This window comes from Prunus mume, linkage group LG8 (genome assembly GCF_029339155.1).
Source record: "Prunus mume cultivar Tortuosa linkage group LG8, ASM2933915v1, whole genome shotgun sequence".
In the NCBI taxonomy this organism is placed as follows: Eukaryota; Viridiplantae; Streptophyta; class Magnoliopsida; order Rosales; family Rosaceae; genus Prunus; species Prunus mume.
The window spans coordinates 366,847-386,846 of NC_142705.1; the positions used below are offsets into that span (position 1 = coordinate 366,847).

A 20,000-nucleotide genomic window follows, 5' to 3' on the forward strand; every position below is an offset into this window, starting at 1 on the left:
GAGACAGAATGGGCGGGCACTACTAACCAAGCCAAGTTCTCGCCGATAGGCGCTGGTAGCTTGCTTCCAAGCCTTGCCTTATATAAAAAAAAGTAGTTTGTTGCCATGGCCCGAAGGAGCCTTAAGCACTTGTACAATGCTCAAGTAAAGGCTTCTGGGCGGGTAGGATGGAGCCTTTACTTGAGCATTATATTAGTGAAGCGCGCCGTATATATTGAGGGAAGGGGTCTCTTTCCTCGCCCGATATGGTAGAGGTCGACCCCCTATCACCTTCGGTGCCTCCTTGTGGTCCTTCTCTTTAGCTTTTCCTCGGCCTTTAGAGCTAGTTGATAGGCCACTTTCCGCATCCGATGCATCGAGATTTCATCTTGGATTTCTAACCTCAAGCCCTATCAAGCAAGGGATTCTTCGTCGGATTCGTTCAAGCCGTTGCGAATAAACAATTGGCAGAACTCCGCAACTGTTATAGGAGTAGGGGCTTTCTAGTACGCTTCTCCCCCCCCTATCCTTTAAAGCGAAGTGGAACCTTTGGAACAAGCTTTGGGTCTAATCGGAGGGTAGAAATTTCTCCCGCAACCTCGATCGCATATTGTCTCATGTACTTCCCTTTGCCTTTCGGCTCGCGCCTTGCTTGGACTTGATTCCACCAAATTGAGGCATGACCCGTACTCAGGAATTTAACCTTCGCACACCTTGGATAGTTCTTTCCAATCAAAGAACTTCTCCACGCTACTTAGCCAATCAAGAAAGTCCTCGGGATGCAATCGGCCATGGAAATCGAGAACGTCCACTTTGATCCCACGATCTTCCTTTTATTTCGAAGCCCTTTTAAATAAGGCCCGGATCAAGCGCTTCCTTATAAAAAAAAATGCTTATATTCACTTCCTACCTCCTGTCTTGAACAGGATCATGCGAAAGACCCTTAAGGGGATTGGGAAGGGCCGTAGAGTTGGCAAGCTCTCTTTTTTGGAGAAACTTTGTTTACCTCACTCTTTTGCCTTTTCTGCTGTGTCTGGTGTTGTTCCCTCCCCCTTTTTTGTTGTGGCATCGTAGATTAGGACATATGTCTGCAGCCCAAGGCTTAGATATTTTATTTCTACTGGAATGTTGGGGTCTGTACCTAACATTGAGATTTCTACTTATATGGGTTGCAAACGGGGAAAAGGCTCGGCCCTTCCTTTATTAAAGAAGCTCTTTCTACTTCTCCTTTTGATCTTGTGTCCGAAGTCCATCCTGCCCCTCTGTTATCGAAAGGGGGATCATCCGTATATGTTTTTTTTGACAGAACAATGAAAAAATTTACTAAAATCAAGGTTTTCCGTTCGGGTATATCTCCGCTGCCTTCCGAACTCTGCTTGCTTCAACTCACTTCACTTACAAAGCGCTTTTCCAACGATCCTGCCCCCACACTCCTCAGCAGAATGGGGTTGCCGAGCGGAAACATCGCCATATACATATATTGGAGACAGCTCGCTCTCTCTTGCTCTCAGCTTCTGTCCCTAGTTTATTTTGGGCTGAGGCTGTTCTGACTGCCGTATCTTTTTTGAACCGCTTCCTCTGTCATCTCTGGTCTGTCTCTTTTTGAGAGAAGATTGTCTACCCCGCCTGGACTATGAAGAGCTTCGAGGGGAGGCCGCCGCTTCGTCTGGAGCCGGGCGCCGTGTAGGAAGACTCGCCCTAGCCACTATAGCGACCCCACCCCGCTGAGAAGCACCCTCCATCCACTTCCCCTTTTCCGTGTGCCCAAAAGCCCGCCCGCCCGGTTTATGAGCCCCCTTCCGATTCCCTCACCCAATCTCATGAGAAGCAAGCCCAGCAGGCCCAGCCTTAGCCTGTCCCCAGACAGAGCCAGCCCTCACCAGGCTGGCTGGCATTGCTAAATGCTCCGCCGCGAAGCCAAGCTCTCCCGATCCCGAATACGACAGATGCGGAAGTGGCTAAAGAAGTCGGAGGAAGAAAGTTGTTGGGCAATTGTATGCGCGAGGGTACATTATAATTTGAGAATTGGCAACATTGACAGAAAGGGGAAGAAAAGGGGGTAGGAATAAACTTTTTTAGGTGTAGCTATACTAAAGTAAGTAGTCGGCCTAACCTTTGGTTCCCGTAACCAAGGTTTTCTTTCTCACTCCTTATGTTATGTACTTTTTCTTACTTAATCCATACCTTTTTACCTTCTCTGAAGTGTGGGGCAAAGGGTGCCCTCTACTTCTACTTCTAACTAAAGGCGAACTGCAAGCATTGCAAGCAAATAAAAAGCCCCCGCCCGTTTGAGTCGTTGCGAGCCGGAAAGCGTACCGGCAGTTTGAGTCGCGAAGGGGCCGCTTGCTTAAAAAATTTTTATTATAATAAATAATAATAAAAAATAGATATATAATTATATAATTATATCTATAAACTAAGAAAATCCGTTTTTTTTTAATCCAATTGTTGAAGAGGAAGAAGCAGATAGAGCAAAGGCCTCCTCTTTCCGTCCGCTCTTCCCGAAGTGAGCGAATTGCATGTAGAGATCCGTAGGGGCTTATAGTTTAATTGGTTGAAACGTACCGCTCATAACGGTTATATTGTAGGTTCGAGCCCTACTAAGCCTACCACCCCCTTCTCTGCACCCGATACAAGGCAGTCGAAGTCCTCGCCACCCTGCAGATCTCAATCTAGCGACGGCACCTGGAACCACACAGCTTCCGCTGCCCTTCGGGCACGCCCCCTACGCTTACCACTCACCTACGCTCTTGCGGCATGCCCCCTTCGGACAATACGGCTTTCGTAAGTAATACGCGAAGCAGCTGAGCGATAGCTCTCTTCGATCGCTATATTCTTGCGATAGCGAAGGCGTGGTTCATCCTCTAAGAGAGAGTAGATGCGAAGATTCGGATCGAAGATCTTCGCTTGGGCCGTCTCGCGAAGATCGGCACTCGAAGGCTTGAGGAGCAGCCCGCTAAAGGGGAAGCCGTGGAGACGGCGGACTCGCCAGTCAGGCACACCGTGAGGCTGACTACAGCAGACCGGGGGGTTACAATTCCAGTTTTCCTGTTTTGTTTCAATTTCCGGGAATGAATGTAGGAAGTGCAGACGGGTGTGAACATTCAACCAAAGGCATCTTGGGTAGCTAAGCATTGTGGCCATCACAGTTCAAGCTACATATGGCTGGCGTACAACCTACGGCCAAAAGAAAAACAACAAAAAAGGATGCCGTACCTTTAGTCTAAGATTAGACAAAGAGCAAGGGGGCTATGAAGCACTGCCGGGTAGACCATGGCTCCAACCGGGGTGGTTCATGACTGGGCTAATAAAAAGCAGTCTCAAGCAGGGAAACGCGGAATGGAAGGCGGAAAAGACTTGGCTTTGTTTCACAGAAAAAGGACTAAGGAAATTTCGTTTCCGTAGTGGCGATGCGTTGACCTGGTTGAAAAATATATATAATATAAGGGCGATTCTGCTAGCCAAATCACACTAATGCGATTCATTCGCCCGGAGCAATTCAAACTCTTAGTAAGACTAGGCGGGCGACTCATTCTATTCTCTGGGTAGGTGAAGCGTCTAGCTTAGGGGGGCGCGTCGAATCGCTGAAAGGCCTTGGTGATTCTCCGGTAATCTGAAGATAGAAAACCAAAATGATTCCAAACTTAACTTCAATAGTCTCGTATCCACGCTGCCCCGACTCCAAACTCGATGTTTGTTAACTAAGCACAAACTCTTTCTTATCAAACAAACTCCTTTTTCGTTCCCTTGTACAGCCCTTACCAGGCTGTTTTAATTATGTGTTCTTTGCAGTGTATAGGAATGAGTTAAGCCAATGCATATAAATAGACAGGCCGGGCTCATCCTTTTATGTTGAGGTCGGTGCAAGTCTGTCTATGATTAAGAGTATAGGTGGTGTTGAAGCTGGCTTATTCATGCTAGTCATCTTAGAGCTATGAGTCAGAACAATGTTCACCAACTCTTTTATAGTAATCTTGTTCATATATCGAAAAGCTTTTGAATATGAGTTTTTAATTGTTATATTAAAGTGTTTTGTTGTTTCCTCCCCAAGGCAGCATTGCCGAGCGGGCGATCCCTGTCTTGTTTATCCAGCTAGCTTTTCTCCGTGGTACTCCAATTCTATTTGTGAGAGCTCGGCTACGGACCTTAATTCTCAAAAAAAATGCCTACCTATAGAGCGCTGAGTTGAAGAGGGAACAAGTCCCAAGATGATAAGTGGGGAAAAAGTAAAAAAAAAATCTCTTCAAACCTGAGCTTTTCGGTTCGCCCCCCCTATGTGGTCGGTCTTCTTACCAGTCTGCCTCCTTTCTCTTGATGGAATATAAAAAAGCCCGAGCTCCAGCTTTGCTTGCGCTCTTCACTGGCGCTCGCCAGATGTATCACTCATCCCGCTCCAAAGGCAAGGAGTCTTCTGTATGTTAGAATCTTTACGGGAATGAATCGCATATGTTGGTTGAGAATTGCTCGGGAATTCATTTATAGTTATTTTGCCAGGTTCTAGGGTTGGGCTACTCTTCTTTTTTGTCGATCGAGCCGCTTTCCCTCATTCCACTCGTCCAGCCTTCTTCACGAACTTGTACAATCGATGCCACAAAGATAGACAACTCTATTATCAAAGAAATAAGGAAACGGGCGACGGTTTGGCACCAGATATCCGGGGGTGTAGAAAGAGCAGCTGTGAGAAGCGGAAAAACCATCAAAAAACGACGATTGTTCGTGACCACAGAAAGACCCCTTAGTTCTGGCAAACGGATCACAATTACAGGTACCTGGGAGCATACCGATGGAATGAACGAAATACGAACAGTTAACATAATATGGTCATAGATCTTAGGTTGTAACTTGATCATGAGCGAATTTGTTGATGTTGCACCCACGAAGTATGGAAAGTGCCAAACATTGGGAACTACCCGGGGAGGAGTTAGGAACAGGAACAAGGAGAAGCGAGAACCACTTAAATAGAGGAATCGATTGTATTTCGTCCTTTGTTCTCCATAGCAACTGGGGATCAAAAAGCACCAAATTTGATGACTTATTAAGGGAAAGACGAAATAAGAGCATGCTATTGAAGACGTTGCAACATATGTCGGGGAGGCCTCCGTTGATTGTGTACAAACAAAATACGAGTCCAAGGGCAGGGTAAGAAAGGGTTTAGCTAATGGAGATATTAACTCTTCCGGGAACCAGTAACGCGTAAACCATGTCAAACCAAGACCGATCAATATCCGAACGGAACGGATTCGAACTTCTCCTAGAATAGTTTCCGGTGCGAAATGAAATTCATAGGATATATATATGAGTAATTCAAAGGAAAAAAAGAAATATTTGATAGGATCCGTTTCGGAAACGTAGAATGTAAGAAAAAAAAATGGTTTTGAATAGAGAAATCACCATTTCCCGGGCGGATACGGAGAATTCTAGCCGCATAAACGACTGGAAAGCGGAATCCAGCTCAGCGGGTGGACTACTGAGCTGCGTGGTGTTCAAAAAGTTAACCCATTCGGGGTCTTGGTAAGGAAGATTCAACAAATACAAATCTAGTAGCTCCCGTTCAGTAGGAAGAATTTTGAAAGTTCCAATAAAGGGTAAAAACAAAAAAAAGAAGAGAGACTTGTGCTTGCTCTCCCAATTCAGGAAGACGTAAATCGCCGGTTGGGCTGGTCCAACCAAGAAAGGCATGGGGCATTGCTTGTTCTGTTAGGTTCTTAGTATTAGTGGTCTACCTTTTCTTCTTTTACTTCACGGTTTCCTTGATAGCTGGAAGTTCTCCAAAAGTATGAAAAGCTGGAGGACTTTGTACCATCCATTCCAGTGTGGTTGAATTCTGTTCAAGAGCCCAAGGACTTGGAGCACATCTTTTGTTATTTCCACTGCTTGAAGTGATTGTTACGACCACGAAGAAACGACGAATCCCAACTACGGATATATAAGAGCCAAAACTGCTAATGGCATTCCACCCAGCGTAAGCATCTGGATAATCTGGAATGCGCCGTGGCATACCCGATAGCCCTAAGAAATGCATTGGAAAGAAGGTCAGATTAACCCCGAAAAAAGTGATCCAAAAATGTATTTGCCCTAAAGTTTCAGGGTATATCCGACCAAAGATTTTACCCACCCAATAGTGAAATCCTGCAAATAAAGCAAAAACGGCTCCCATAGAAAGTACATAATGGAAATGTGCAACCACATAATAAGTATCATGTAGAGCAATGTCTAGCCCAGAATTTGCCAGGACTATTCCAGTGAGTCCTCCTATGGTGAACAAAAAGATGAACCCTACAGCAAATAACATGGGTGTTTTGTATTGTATCGAACCCCCCCACATGGTAGCGATCCAACTAAAGATTTTGATTCCAGTGGGGACAGCTATGATCATGGTAGCTGCGGTAAAGTAGGCACGGGTATCAACGTCTAAGCCCACAGTAAACATATGATGAGCCCAAACAAGAAATCCAAGAACACCTGTACTGATCATGGCATAAACCATGCCTAGATACCCGAAGACCGGTTTTCCCGAAAAAGTCGAAACGATATGACTTATGATACCGGATCCAGGCAGAATGGGAATATACACCTCTGGATGACCGAAGAACCGAAAGAGATGCTGGTATAATATGGGGTCTCCCCCTCCAGCGGGATCAGAAAAGGTTGTATTAAAGTTTCTATCGGTTAATAACATGGTAATTGCCCCCGCCAGTACCGGAAGCGATAATAAAAGTAGGAATGCTGTCACTAGAACGGACCACACAAATAGGGGTGATCTATGCATAGTCATTCCAGGTCCACGCATGTTGGAGATAGTTGTTATAAAATTGATAGAACCTAAAATGGATGAAACACCAGATAGATGAAGACTAGAAATTGCTAAATCAACCGCTCCCCCAGAATGGCTAGTAATACCACTTAAGGGCGGATAGACCGTCCACCCAGTGCCGCTACCCACTTCTACTAAGGCTGAGCTTAATAGGAGCAAGAGACTTGGTGGCAACAACCAGAATGAAATATTATTTAATCGTGGAAATGCCATGTCAGGTGCACCTATTAGAATCGGAACAGACCAATTACCAGATCCACCTATCATCGCCGGCATAACCATAAAAAAGATCATTAAAAAAGCGTGAGCTGTTATTAAAACATTATAAAGTTGATGATTACCACCAAGAATTTGATCGCCGGGTCGTGCTAATTCCATACGAATCAGTACTGAGAAGCATGTGCCCATCACTCCAGCAATAGCACCGAAGATGAAATATAGAGTCCCTATATCCTTGTGGTTAGTGGAGAACAGCCATCGTGTCATAAAATTGCGATTTACGAAAAAACGATTCCTTCCAGAAAAGCAAGTAAAGTTGTTCTTACCTTCCTGTACGAGGAGTGCAGAACTTTAGTGAGTTGTGGTTGGTTGTTGACCAACAGAAAGCATGGAAAAAAAAAGAAAAAGGGAGGTGGAGAAGGTCCGGAAAGCCCTCACTTTATTGATGGGGGACATTTTGATCCCCTTGTTGACCAAGCAAGGTCGCACTGAGACTGAGAACACCAACGGAACACTCTCTTACCCCCACTGACCAGCTAGTGTGCAATGACGACCCAAGCTACTCGATTTTTTTTTCTTAGCAGCTCTGGATTCTATTCTAGATGCTACTTACTTACATATGATGTTTTCTTTCACAAGGTAGCGCATCTATATAGCATAGCTGAAAGCGGACAAAAAAAGCTGTTCCCATAGCGTTACGTAGGCTTAGCTTAGCCTCTTTCTCTATCTACATTTATATATGATATGATAATATCACCAGTGGACAGCGAACAAAAAGATGCCACACTAAGAAAGCAATCCAATCAGGAACAAGGTAGTTAGGGACATGCGGACTAACTGCTCTGACATTCCTGTTTTTTGAAATGAATCTTCGGACCTTCTGAAACAGATGGCCCCCCCTTCTCCCAGACTGGGACTCACTCGGATAGCGAACAGGACGGCCTGGAATGGGAATTCGACTTCGATGGGGTTTCCAAAGCCCGGGCAAGGCGGGCGGTGTCCACCTTTCAGGGCCAGGGATGAGAATCGATCTGAATGCTAACATTGGGCGGGCCGCCAATAGGCTGAGGTGTAAGCCCTTATAAAACTTTTCCTTTCTAGACGCACCTCGCCCCTTGTGAGTCTTTCTTCTCCCAAAAATGTTCTGAGCTCAAGTGCTAATGTGGTCTGAGGGAAAGGATTTCTTCTTGTCTGCTTAGCTTATTCTTTGGCCTACCACATTTCCGGTCAATGCTGCGAGTGCAGTGCAATCATTTTTTATTACGGATCTTTTCCGGCCCTCTTTCGCTTCGAGCTTTTTACTGAAAAAAGATATTCGGCTCCTCTTTTTATATCTTTTGCAATTGCTGCTCACTCTGGGGATCTACCTCGAATTCGATAGATTTATATCCTGCCTATAAGTAATTTCGTATATAGAAGATAATTTTTTCTTTTTAACAGGTCCTTCCATCCATCCACGAAATATTTATTCACGAGATCTGACGATTGATGATTTTATGAAAGTAGGTTTGAATGAATTCCGCTCTTTGATTTTGGTCTTTCTTGGTCACTATAAATTGGTTTAAAATGCGAAGAATTGACACATGAGCTTGTAGGGCCTCCCCGAATAAGGGGGAAAAAAGAGGGCTATAAGTAGGCCGTTTACTATTGCTATAAGGGCTGCTCGCCTTTATACGGCTTGGCTTCGCTATCGCTCCTATGTAGTGATCGGCCTAAAAAGTAGTATTCCTACCATACTTTTATGCCTATTATCTAGTGCTAGAAGCTTCGCCAGAAGCAAGCAAGACGAGGTCGCTCTGCTTCGTAGACAAGGCTCGTTCCGTACTTTACTTACGAGCTCGTGTAGTACTCGCCCCTATCTCTAAAGGGGCTTATGCACTCCACTCGCTGTTTACTAAACGAGCGTTAGAGCGAGCGAGCGAAGCCTTCAATTTTGTGGCTTCCCCCCCCTCTCCCTCTCCCTCTCCTATGGTCGAGTGAGTCCCTACCTATGGTCGAGCAAGTTTCACTCCCTCACCCTACTCTTTCATTTCCGCCCCCCGTTTGGGGGATTAATTGATTGGATACCCGAGAACCATAATCTTTCCTAGGAACTGCTTCTACGACGATAGGCATAAAGGCATGATTAGTTCCACAAATCTCACTGCACTGACCATAGTAAACTCCTTCTCGTTGTACCGAAGTAGAGATCTGATTTAAACGACCAGGTACAGCATCACATTTGACACCTGAGGAAGGTACAGCCCAACTATGAGGTACATCAGCAGGTGTTACAATAATACGTAGATGAGTTTTGGCTGGTACAACCACTCTATTGTCCACTTCTAATAAACGTGATTGACCCAATTCTAGATCATCTTCTGGAATCGTATAACTGTCAAAAGTGAGTGACTGTTCATCGGAACTGTTATAGTCTGAATACTCATAAGTCCGATACCATTGATGTCCAATAGCTTTGATAGTAATGGCTGGATCTACTACTACCTCGTCCATTGAGTATAACAGAGCAAATGATGGTATAGCAATGAACATCAGGATGATACTAGGAAATATGGTCCGAAGAATCTCGATAGTAGTTCCATGAACAATCCTTTGCGGGATTGGATTTTTTTTATAGTGAAAATGCCATAAAGCGCGAACCAAGATCCGTGATACGAAAACCAAAATCAGAATGAGGAAGAAAAAGATATCGTGATGTAAGTCCATTATTCCTTGCATCATAGGTGTTGCTGCGTCTTGAAATCCTAATTGCCAAGGTTCCGCTGCATCACAAGGAGCAATTGTGAGGAATAGCCATTCTAGAACAATCATTTTGGTTGGTTCATTCTTTAACTGCTCTGCCCCCCCCCCCCCAAAAAAAAAGAAGAGAGACTTGTGCTTGCTCTCCCAATTCAGGAAGACGTAAATCGCCGGTTGGGCTGGTCCAACCAAGAAAAACATGGGACTTTTGGGCATTGCTTGGGCTAAGTAAAGCTTGAGTCGAGTTAAGTAAAGACTGGTTACCTATAAAGATCCCTCACTGCACACTTTCTATATATCTGTCCTCATTATCGGCTGCATGCTATCGGAGATAGAGCAATGGGAGGTTACACCACAATTCCGAATCCACTATTACAGTAATTTTTTTTTATGTCTTTATCCACGGGCAATGAGTTTATAATGTATTGGGCGTATCCGTTCCCTATTTATATACATTATTTTCGTATTAGCTTATCCGGTGCAGTTTATGCATGGCGAAAGGGAGCATTGGAATGGTCTTAGCTCCTGAATATTCAGACGAAAAAAAAAAAACTTAACTTCAACCCCGGACACTTTTTTTTTATAATATATAAGGGATTCCTTCTCTTATCCTCTATATAGCTCGTCATTGGTCCTTCGCAAGCGCGCTCCGCGAGAACTGTACATCTTTCTTAGATGAGAACACGCAGACGCAGCAGTGCCTCAACCAATAAGCGCAGAGCGAAACAATAAAAGCAAGCGTGCTTTTATTATACGTTAGACGATGCCACCTCCCACTTTACTTTAGTCCACCCGGCATAACCGCATTTCAACCAACCGACTAACTTGCCTCTCCGGGATGAGAACCCATGATTTGATCTGCTAGCTTGAACGCCTGGATCATGCCGAGAAGAGAAAGTGAAGAAAAGACTGTCGGAACCGATCGGAGGAGTATTTCAGAGTCCATCCCCGCCTTTATTGAGAAGGAAGAGATATAAAGGTTGGGCATCCATCGCTTCCGTGATGACGCGGTTGAGTGTTCATTCGATCCACCACCCGGCCGATCAAACCTATCCGTTTTTGGGTTCGATTCAGAAAGTGATCCATAAGCATCAGTAAAAGCAGAAGCATATCCAGAAGGCGATACCAACAGCAGTAGAGAAAGACTCCCGCTAATAGAAAAAGAGGCATATCTGCCGATGATAACGAGAGCAGTACCGATAGCACCAATAGCATCCCTTCCAGTTCCCTTTACTAGTAAGGGGAGCCATCACCAGGGCCTATGATCCAACCGGATGGATGCCCTTATGATGATGGGCGTGATCCATAGCCGATGTTGGCTAGAAGCAGTATCAGTTGAAGCTATGGAGCACCCTTCAAGTTTCAGATCGATATTGAGTTCCATATCCACAGATATTCCAGATGTAGAGACAGATCCAAAGCTATTTGATCGAGATCGAGTAGCTATAGCAGATCCATTTAGAGATCGGAACCCCGTTCAGGGTACACCCATTTTAGTAGCAACTGACCCTAAGCCGGTAGGTCTCGTTCAAAAGCCACTTTAGTTGACGTGTCCCAATCAATGTGCTCGGTAATGATGTTGTCATCGCTGATGCGCAAGTTGCTGAAGTTTATTTTCAGTGTCTTCAGCCAATTTCAACTCAAAAATATCTGATTTCTGACACAGGTGCATTTGAGTTTGCTAAGCGCTTTTGCGTCAAGGGTGGACGCGTGGATTTATCTGCCATGTCTGCTCGTTGTTTGCTTGCTTACCAGCATCCATATGGTGGCTATATGTAAAAAATATCCATTCATTACGAAGGTTCTCTACCTTAGTAAGGATGGGTGGTGGAGGGGGTCCTTGCCAAACTCAGTCATACAAGATCTCGTCACTTTGAGCGGGTTCTTGCTATGTACACCAAGCCTCGGGGTCACAATGACTATCCATTAGAATTGTGGCTTGGCAGAGTGAGCTTTCGCTTCCTTATCTTCGGGGTTCATTATCTCCTTCCTTCCCTTCTTAAAGAGACGAAACCTTCGGATTTAAAGGCGGCCCCTGATGAATTATTTCCAACAAAAAGAGTCCGGGACCACCTCTCCCTATGGTCGAGCAAGTAAACTACCTTACCCTTTAAAGTAAGCAAGTAAACTACCTTGAGTGGTCTTTGCTCAGAAACTGGATGAAGGATTGGCTTCGGTACGTCCATTGGTACTGGAGACTGGAGTGTCGCGAATTCACCGGATGTTTCCTTAAGTGACTTCTTTCCCGCGTCAGTCTATGAGAAATCATGGAGGATCAGACGCGAATCGAGTGAGCTCATTCGCTTTGGTCTTCTTTGGAAGATCTATGATTTGGTAGCGGAGAAGGGTGTAGCTTGGGGGCCGCCATGTCTTCAAGAACACCTTCCCGGATTTCGGGGATGGTTACTAGGAGGAGTCTCTGGCATGGATTTCTTAGTCGAGTCCGATGGCGGGCAAAGGGATCATCATAAGACTTTAGGCGCACCTGGGGGAAGGACTACCCTTAAAATACGCTATTAATAAACGATACCGAATTAACTGATAAAGAGACGGAACTAACAACTGCCGTAATGAACCTAAACTAAAGATGGAAAGAGTCACTCACTGAATACCTATTTATTAAAGAAGACTGAGCTAGTCCTAAAGCCGAAAGACGAAGGCAGCAAGGCGAAAGGAACAAGGGCAAAGTCAGGAACAAGGATTGTTTGTTACACGACTTATCGATTTCACCGGCTAGCTGAGGCTAGCCCGTACTAACAGAAGGTCAGGAATGAGACAGCTACTAGTGGCAGAAGGAAAGAAAGAACTTTCAGAGGGAAGCAAGCCTATGACAGGAAGGTGGGTCAAGGTTTAAGGAGCCTGACGGTCAGTCAATCACTCGTCTAGGGCCTTCCTCGCGGTCAGGCAACTCTTTCCTCGTCGGCAATCCGCTGAGACAAGCTCTCCTCCTATTTCTGCACTGCTTCCGGTTGATGGCTATTATGCCTCTTCCTGCTCTTTTGACTTCTTCGACTCGTCTTCCAGCTCAAACTAGCCAAGACTCCTATTCCGGGTAGTGTTTTTTATAGTCCTTTGCTCTTTACAAACCCCTGACTCGTTCATTCACTCGCTTGGATTCAGTCTCGTTCGGTTGTTGATTAGTTCATCGGGTTAGATAGTCGTGGTTGGGTTATTCACTTGGAGTTGCTTGGTAACTTCCTGGCATTATTCCGCCCTTTCGGGTGTTGGATAGTTGCTCGGGTGGTGTATTGTATTGTGGTTGGTTGCATCAGTTGATTCACTCCTTCCTCAGCATTCGTCGATTGGTGGCGTGGGAAAGGGGCATTCGATCACGGGCAAAGATGTCGATGCAACTCATTATGCAAGTTATGAATTCGGGTTGCCTGATTCACCAGTCTTTCCTCCAGACTCATTGGTAGGGTGATGCTAAACTATCTTCTAAGGGTTGATACTATTACATAGGCTTGGGGCTCCCATGCTTTCCCACGGGTATTTTTCAGTTTGTTGGCTCCTCTTATTCTCAGCACATAGGGGGATTTCCCATCCATTTATCTTTCCATTCCTTCCCCTCATTCCAATCTTGAGGCGTACTACCATGATTCCAGGGGCCTCTTCCTCTCCCTCTCCCTCTCCTATGGTCGAGTGAGTCCCTACCTATGGTCGAGCAAGTAAACTTCCTCTCATTATTCCAATTCTCCTCCAGGGCCCTCTCACGTAAGGCTCCCTTTATTCGGGCGGACTCCCATGATTCCTTTCCCAGTGTCTATATTCCCCCCCTCATCCGAGGCTCAGACTTCACCTCCATCCTTTTTTATATCAATAGGGAGCTCATCCATCCTTCCTGCCATAAGCGGATGATCTCCTAGCGCGAAAACCATTGATCGATAGTTATACAAGGCGATCTCCGATCCCTACAGAAGATAGCTTTCAGAAGCCCGATGCTTAAACTCAAATTGCGCGATGAACTCATCAGATGAACTACTACAGGAAAGAAGAAAAATTCGACTGAAGACCCTAGAGACCGTTACAAGACAGCTCGACCGGGAAGTAGCATATCTTTCAAGAAAGAAATTCGGTTACAAGGTATTCGCCCTAATTGAATAAAAGCTATAGAATAAAAGAAGGGAACCGTATTCGTGGACAGATGAGCGTTTGCGACCGTTTACAAGAGTTAATACCGAAACAGACAATTCCAGATGCCCTCAGGCAGAAGCCACTAAACTAGTAAAGGACAACGGAAAGTATTCGTGGATCGGGAAGACCGACTCTCATTCAAGGAAGCGGGCCGTTGACGACAGCAGGCCGGGAAGGACAGATGCTACTAAAAAAGCCGATTATCGCATGTTTTTAGAGGCCATACTTGACCCATCCGACCCCTCGCGATTTAGCAAATAAAATAGACTATTCTGGACCTTTTCCTCATGTCGCTACCAGCTACGGATCAGATATGACCGATTGAAGAAAGAAGAAAAGATCGATGAACGATTAAGCGCCTTAGAGACCAATGAAATGCGACCGAGAAGCTTTATTACACAAAAGTTCTTTGAAGACCTCTTGCTTCTGCTTCCCTGCTTACTTTTGCTATCACCTCAACTGCTTTCGACCTGCTCGCTTAGAATGAAGATCAATAATGGGCGGAAGGGCTTAACACAAGACCACAGGGCGAGAGAGAGAGCCTTCGCTTACCTGCTTAACTTAACCGTGCCCTCCTATCGTACCTATATCCCCTTTCCTTCAGTTACATCCAGCCTCAGTTCTGCTTCCAACTACCGATGGGAGGAGGCTTGGATGTTAAATAAGAGGTATGGCATACGGGAATGGTATATGAAATGAAAGGCTGGAAACAGAGCTGAAGATGAGCGCTAGCCAATGGTTAATACTTCAGAAAGCACCTTAGCAATTACCAGTAATGCCCGACCTCAGTCTTGTTTTTTGCTAGCTTGAGTCTAGAACTTTACTATCTCATTAAATGCCGAATATATATATTTTATGGAAGATAGTCGGCCCACTTCTGGGCGTTGCAGCGATTATGCCTGTTCTAGCCCTACCATCCACCCCTATCATCATAATAAAAAGGGGTACTTTCGAGCTGATCTGTGATTGGTCAAGGCGACCGAGAGGACGCATACCTCCTCTATATTCCTTAAATAGGCAAGACTCGGATACTGCATGCGAGAAGCATAATAGTTTACTGAACAACTACTTAGATCTTGATTGATTTGGATGCAATGGAATTTTTTCATTACTCCAAAAAAAGCCATCCCATGAGTATACATGACCCCACTACCTGTATAAAGCGTACATCTCTGCTCAGGGAGTAGGTCAAAGCTTTTTATAAGAAAAGTAAAAAGCTGATGGATATTGATTGAGTGGGGAAATTTCTTGACCGTCTAGTTCTTTGTCAGCACCGAAGAAAGGGGATCCGGGAAGCCTAGTCCAATGACGGTGGAAAGCAAGTAGCTAACAGGGACCCGGCTTACAGGATACTATTTCAGACGAAAAGCAAGACCAGACGATGGAGACCATATCCCTGTAGAAGGCGTGAAACTCGTCTTTGGGAAGAACTTTCTTTGCCACTTAAGAGTTTTTCTCTTTCCTGGCGTGGAAGCCCCTGGACGCTGTGCAACAACTCCTCTGATTGGCTAGACATCTCCTTGTTCGGGTCATGCACACCACAAGTAGACACAACTGGATCTCTTATTCGCCTTCCAACGGGGACTCTCTCAGGTCCTAGTTTTCTGGGAATCTCTTTTGATCATCGGGTGAATAAGCTGGTCCAGCATCAACATCATCCCCGGGCACTGGTTGTTGTCCCTCGCCTCTGGCTTGAAAGCAATCATTGATCGGCATTCTGGGCCATCTCATTTACAGCATTTGCTTGTCACGCTTCGAAAGGCCGTTTCTTTCTTCCATTGCGGACTTGTCCTTGGAGGCCTCCCTACTGGAGAATACCATTCTTTTCTCATTGACTTCTTGAGATGGAAAAATATTTTAGGAAAAGTTTATCTCACAGCAGCAGTCCATCTCGCGTCAGCAGCGCATTCTTTGATTAACTAGTCCATCCAGTGTGCAGTCGGTGCAGCAACCATTTCACCAGCAGAACTAGATTTTCTATAAGACAAGCTGAAGAATTTGTTATCCTGCATTCATCCTAGCAAAAACTGCTTCCAGAGTCTGTTTTTAGCTGAAAATAGGGGGGTAGTGGTTGACCTTTCCCGGCTATAAACCAAAACCTGGATCCGCTTTACGATGTATTAGTCGAACCCCTAGGATACGACGCCTTGCTCCTTGAGTATCATGGGATTGAATACCCCGACCTCCCTGAGGCTCCCGAGAAAGCTATTTCAGCCTTCCGGACAGTTAAGGGCCATTCCTACGTCCCTTATCGGTATTCATCCCCACCCCCCGCGGAAGGGAATGAGCAGCTAGCTAACTCGAACTAACCATCATTTGGATCCTCAAAAGCATGGCTTGCTTTAATTCTCCGCGGAGAAAGAAAGGGATCAAAAGCAATGAAACCTACGATGTATCCTCAATCTTCCGAGGGGTACGGAGCGGCATTTAAGCCTTCAAATTCATATTCTTCTCCCAGTCCCAAGTGCCAAGAACCGGCGAATGAAGGCTCCGTGGCGGCATCGGAGCAGCCAATAAGCTAATCCGTTCCCAGTGACCCATCTAATTGATTCGATCCAGTGCAGAAAGAAGCGAGTGAGCGGCAAATGATCCAATATCGGACCTGGCGAATATCTGTCTCTCAATCCCGGGATTCCAATCCAAATTATGCATTTACTGACCGCACTAGATTTCTTGATTCGCTGGGAGAGAGTAGAGAGTCAAGGTTCGTTGGCAAGTACTTCCTTTCTATTAGTGCCACCGGAAAGGATGAAAAGAGATAAGATGCTGGTGGTTAGCCTGCCCCGGACTCGTAATTGATAGTTTCTGATGAATGGAGATGGCTATGGGGCCTACCTATGACTGATTTCCGGTCCGAAAGGCATCTGATGCCTGGGCACATATCCGCCTCTGGTGATGGGACAGATGGATCGAATGCAGCATAGGGGTCAATGGCAGCAACAAAGAAAACAACTAAAAGCGACGTCCGCGCCCTAATAAATAAGGGGAATTAAGCATCCATCGACGCTCACTTGTCTATGTTCCCTATGTCAGTCTCCTTTTTAAGGATCCTTCCTAGCTCTCTTATTCATTAAGAAAACGTACTCGTCAGGTGTCGGCATCACACATATATATTTCAAGTGTGCCGTGAGTGGCTTTACCAACCGGAAAAGAAGTCCCAAGGAAACCAACTAAACCCGGACTTACCCGGAAACCAGGAAAACAAGAAGAAGTAAGAACAAGGAAATAATTCCCAGCTTTTCTCGTATAAAAGCTGCTAAAAGCCTTTGTTTGCTGTTTAATGCAGTCAGGGGATTAGCTACATTTTATAGTCAGGTAAGGCCAGGGAGAAGTCATTGATGAGGACATAAAAGACGTACCACTCATCAATACGGTGGGAACCCGAATTCAAAAGCGATACACCTGCAAGCTTGGGTGGCTGAAGAAGAGCTGTTCTCGCAGGGAAAGAAAGATGATTTACCCAGGGAATCCCTAAGTAAAGATGCCGAAGTCCAAGGTGTCGAAATAACACGGGATAGCCCACAATCTTTTTAACAACCGGGTCCGGTGGATTTTCAGTAAAAAGAATATAACCGCTTATCTAATCTCCCAGACTTTATCGAGCCAGTTCGAGGTAGTTCCATCCATCCTAACTAAGCTCTTCAATTGCTAATGCCGTACTTGGTAGAAGGAGTGGAAATTCTAGATGGAGTTCTCTTTGCTCTTCTGTCTCTCGCCCTTCCAGTCCATCGATTGTTAGTTCTCTTGAGACTTCTGTTACATCCCGGGTAGATAGCGCTATAGGCTAACGATAAGATTCAAGGGCCTTCTATTTAGTCGATGCTTGTTTTTCCGGATAAGTAGTATTTTATCTTCAAGTTCAAGGGAGTTGTTGGAGTGCTTTTGTAAGTCCTGTTGGCGTGCTATAAAATTTCATTTGAATGATAGGCCAATCTAAGTCTTCCATGTCGGTTCGAGGGGAAGGAAGTTCTCATTTTGAAACCTGCGAGCTCTAGAGCAAGCAAATAAGAAAGCTAGAGATAGAGCGGCAGGATAGACATAAAGCTATGGAGAGCTTAGGCAAGTTTGAAAACTGGAATCTTGAAAGCTAGCAGTCTGTTTTTAGCCAAAGAGGATAAAAGATGAGAATATTAACCTCCTTTTTTAAGTGTATGGATGAACTTCTTTTTCCCTTAGCTGTAGTGTTAAGCATTAACTAATTAATGTGCTTTTAATTGATTGGTTAATTTCGCTCTCCAGACAAGTTAGGTTTCAAGCCTATAAATGAATCTTCTTACTCGCATATTGAATACATTCCCTTTTCGGTTCACTCCGATCCAAACGAGCTAACTCTTGTACCCCCTACCGAGCTAAGGAGCGTAACGAATGTAACGTGCCTCAAAGGACTACTATTAATAGATGTATACCAGTCTTGGTGGGATTCTTTCTGTCTCCTTCTCCGGATAAGAAGTAATAGGCGATACGATCGAATGGGGTCCCTGCGAGTTCCCTGTGAGTCAGTTGGAGGACTTTTTGAACACTATGCAGAAATATGTAAGGGCTAGGCCAGTGAGGAAGGGAGTGGATTTCCTGAGTAAGCTGGGAAGCGATCTAGACGATAGAATGCAGTTTCCTTTGATGGGGCCCTTCCTGCAGCAGATTCGTTCACAGACGATTCAATAGCAACCCCTTCTTTTCTTGCAGCAAGAGGGTATTCGAGAACAAGCTCCTCTAGAGATGAATGTGCAGCTGATTCAATAGGAGCTTCTACGATCACAGTAAGAGCCTCTATGCCAACAGCGGCAACTCTCACAGCAGATAGGCAACGGTTACTGAAACAGTTAGCCAAAGAAGAAGACCGGTAACGAAAGCAACGGATATTCCAACAACAATAGGTATTGTAACAATAGGATTCTAAACCTTCTCGTCTTCTGAAGGCCACTCACTCGCTTGAAGATGCCGAATAACCGCCGGTTCTTTAGTACTTGGTTGGAATACCCAAGAGATCCCACTGGATAAGGCCTATTCCCTGCTCGTAAATTAACGGTTTAAGTTCATTTTTTCTTACTGTCGCAAGCCATTCTTCCACTCTATGATTATGATATGATTCACTTTCAAACGGAACAGGGCATTCTTTCTGATCTTCCGAAAGATCTCCTTCTTGCTAACATAAGGAAGATCATATTCTAACCCGCGTAGAATGAAGACTTGTCTTACCGCATACCAGTTGCATGTGGGAAGACCAGAAGCGGGGTGAAGAATAAATAATGGGCGGACGATCACATCGTCCGATAGCTAAATGGATGGTACTTGGCTAACCCGAATCTCTTCACTCCTCATCTCACTCACTCACTTGAAGACCGACCGAATGTGGACATTAGCAGCGCGTAGTCCTTCACCACAGAACTCCCTCAGCTTACTTGCTTCCTTAAGCCAAAAGCACCAAGAGTAGCTACTCCGACAAGAGCAGAAAAGGCACCAACATCGGTGACTAGTAGGGATTCCACCAGTTCCAGTTCAGGCATCATCCTAATCATCAGATAGGGAAGCCGGGATCCTCTACTTAATTCCCGGAAGTGAAAGAACAATTATTTCCATTTTTGATCTAGTTGCTTGCTCACTCACCTCACTTTCTTTTTAGTTCGAAAAAAGCTAATTCGAATCTCGATCTCTGGAATCGAAACCAAGACCAACGAGCCCCTTACCTTAACCTTAGGCAAGCGAAAGACTTACGACTTTGAATTGAGGTAGAATCCTAAGGAAGCTCTTTCAAGTCCTCTGGGCACAAAGGAACTACACAACTTTGTATCTCTTTAGTGATCAGTCTTTTCTGCTCTTAATAGAGAGCGCTGTTCCAGCAGAATCCTAATCAGACTATTGCTCGTACCTAATCACTGCTTAAACCCTCGGTGAAACTGGCTTAAGCCCGACTACAGAGCCTATCTATATCTATATAGGGATATACCACCTGTGAACCAAAGCACATTCTAACTCCCTTTGGCACAAAAGAAAGTCTGCTATCAAATCAAAATCGTCTTCTGTGTGGGATGCCAGGTTGTGAATTGTAAACTCTCCGTTCCTTCTTGACTCGCCTTCAGTCTTGATGGCTGCTAGCTTCCTAAACAGGATTTCTGTT

At 45.1% G+C, this 20,000-nt stretch overlaps 2 protein-coding genes across 2 annotated transcripts in view; one reads left to right on the forward strand and one right to left on the reverse strand.

Moving 5' to 3' along the window:
• The window catches only part of LOC107881482 (LOW protein: cytochrome C biogenesis ccmF-like protein), a 14,891-nt gene extending 5,014 nt beyond the window's left edge, over positions 1–9,877 (forward strand). Inside the window, exon 1 of the mRNA XM_089042570.1 lies at positions 1–9,877. This exon is cut by the window's left edge and continues 5,014 nt beyond it. The gene's annotated coding sequence lies outside the window, so the exon portion shown is untranslated.
• On the reverse strand, positions 8,633–9,967 carry LOC148914448 (Cytochrome C oxidase subunit II-like, transmembrane domain-containing protein). The gene has a single exon (XM_089042572.1). It carries the CDS (start codon positions 9,965–9,967, stop codon positions 9,026–9,028), a length of 942 nt encoding a protein of 313 aa, XP_088898698.1. The 3' UTR covers positions 8,633–9,025.
• Positions 9,968–20,000: the final 10,033 nt, after the last annotated feature.

What these genes read in the sequence shown, in the direction of transcription:
- LOC148914448 (XM_089042572.1), bottom strand. Translation starts at nt 9,967, where the DNA reads ATGCCCAAAAGTCCCATGTTTTTCTTGGTTGGACCAGCCCAACCGGCG.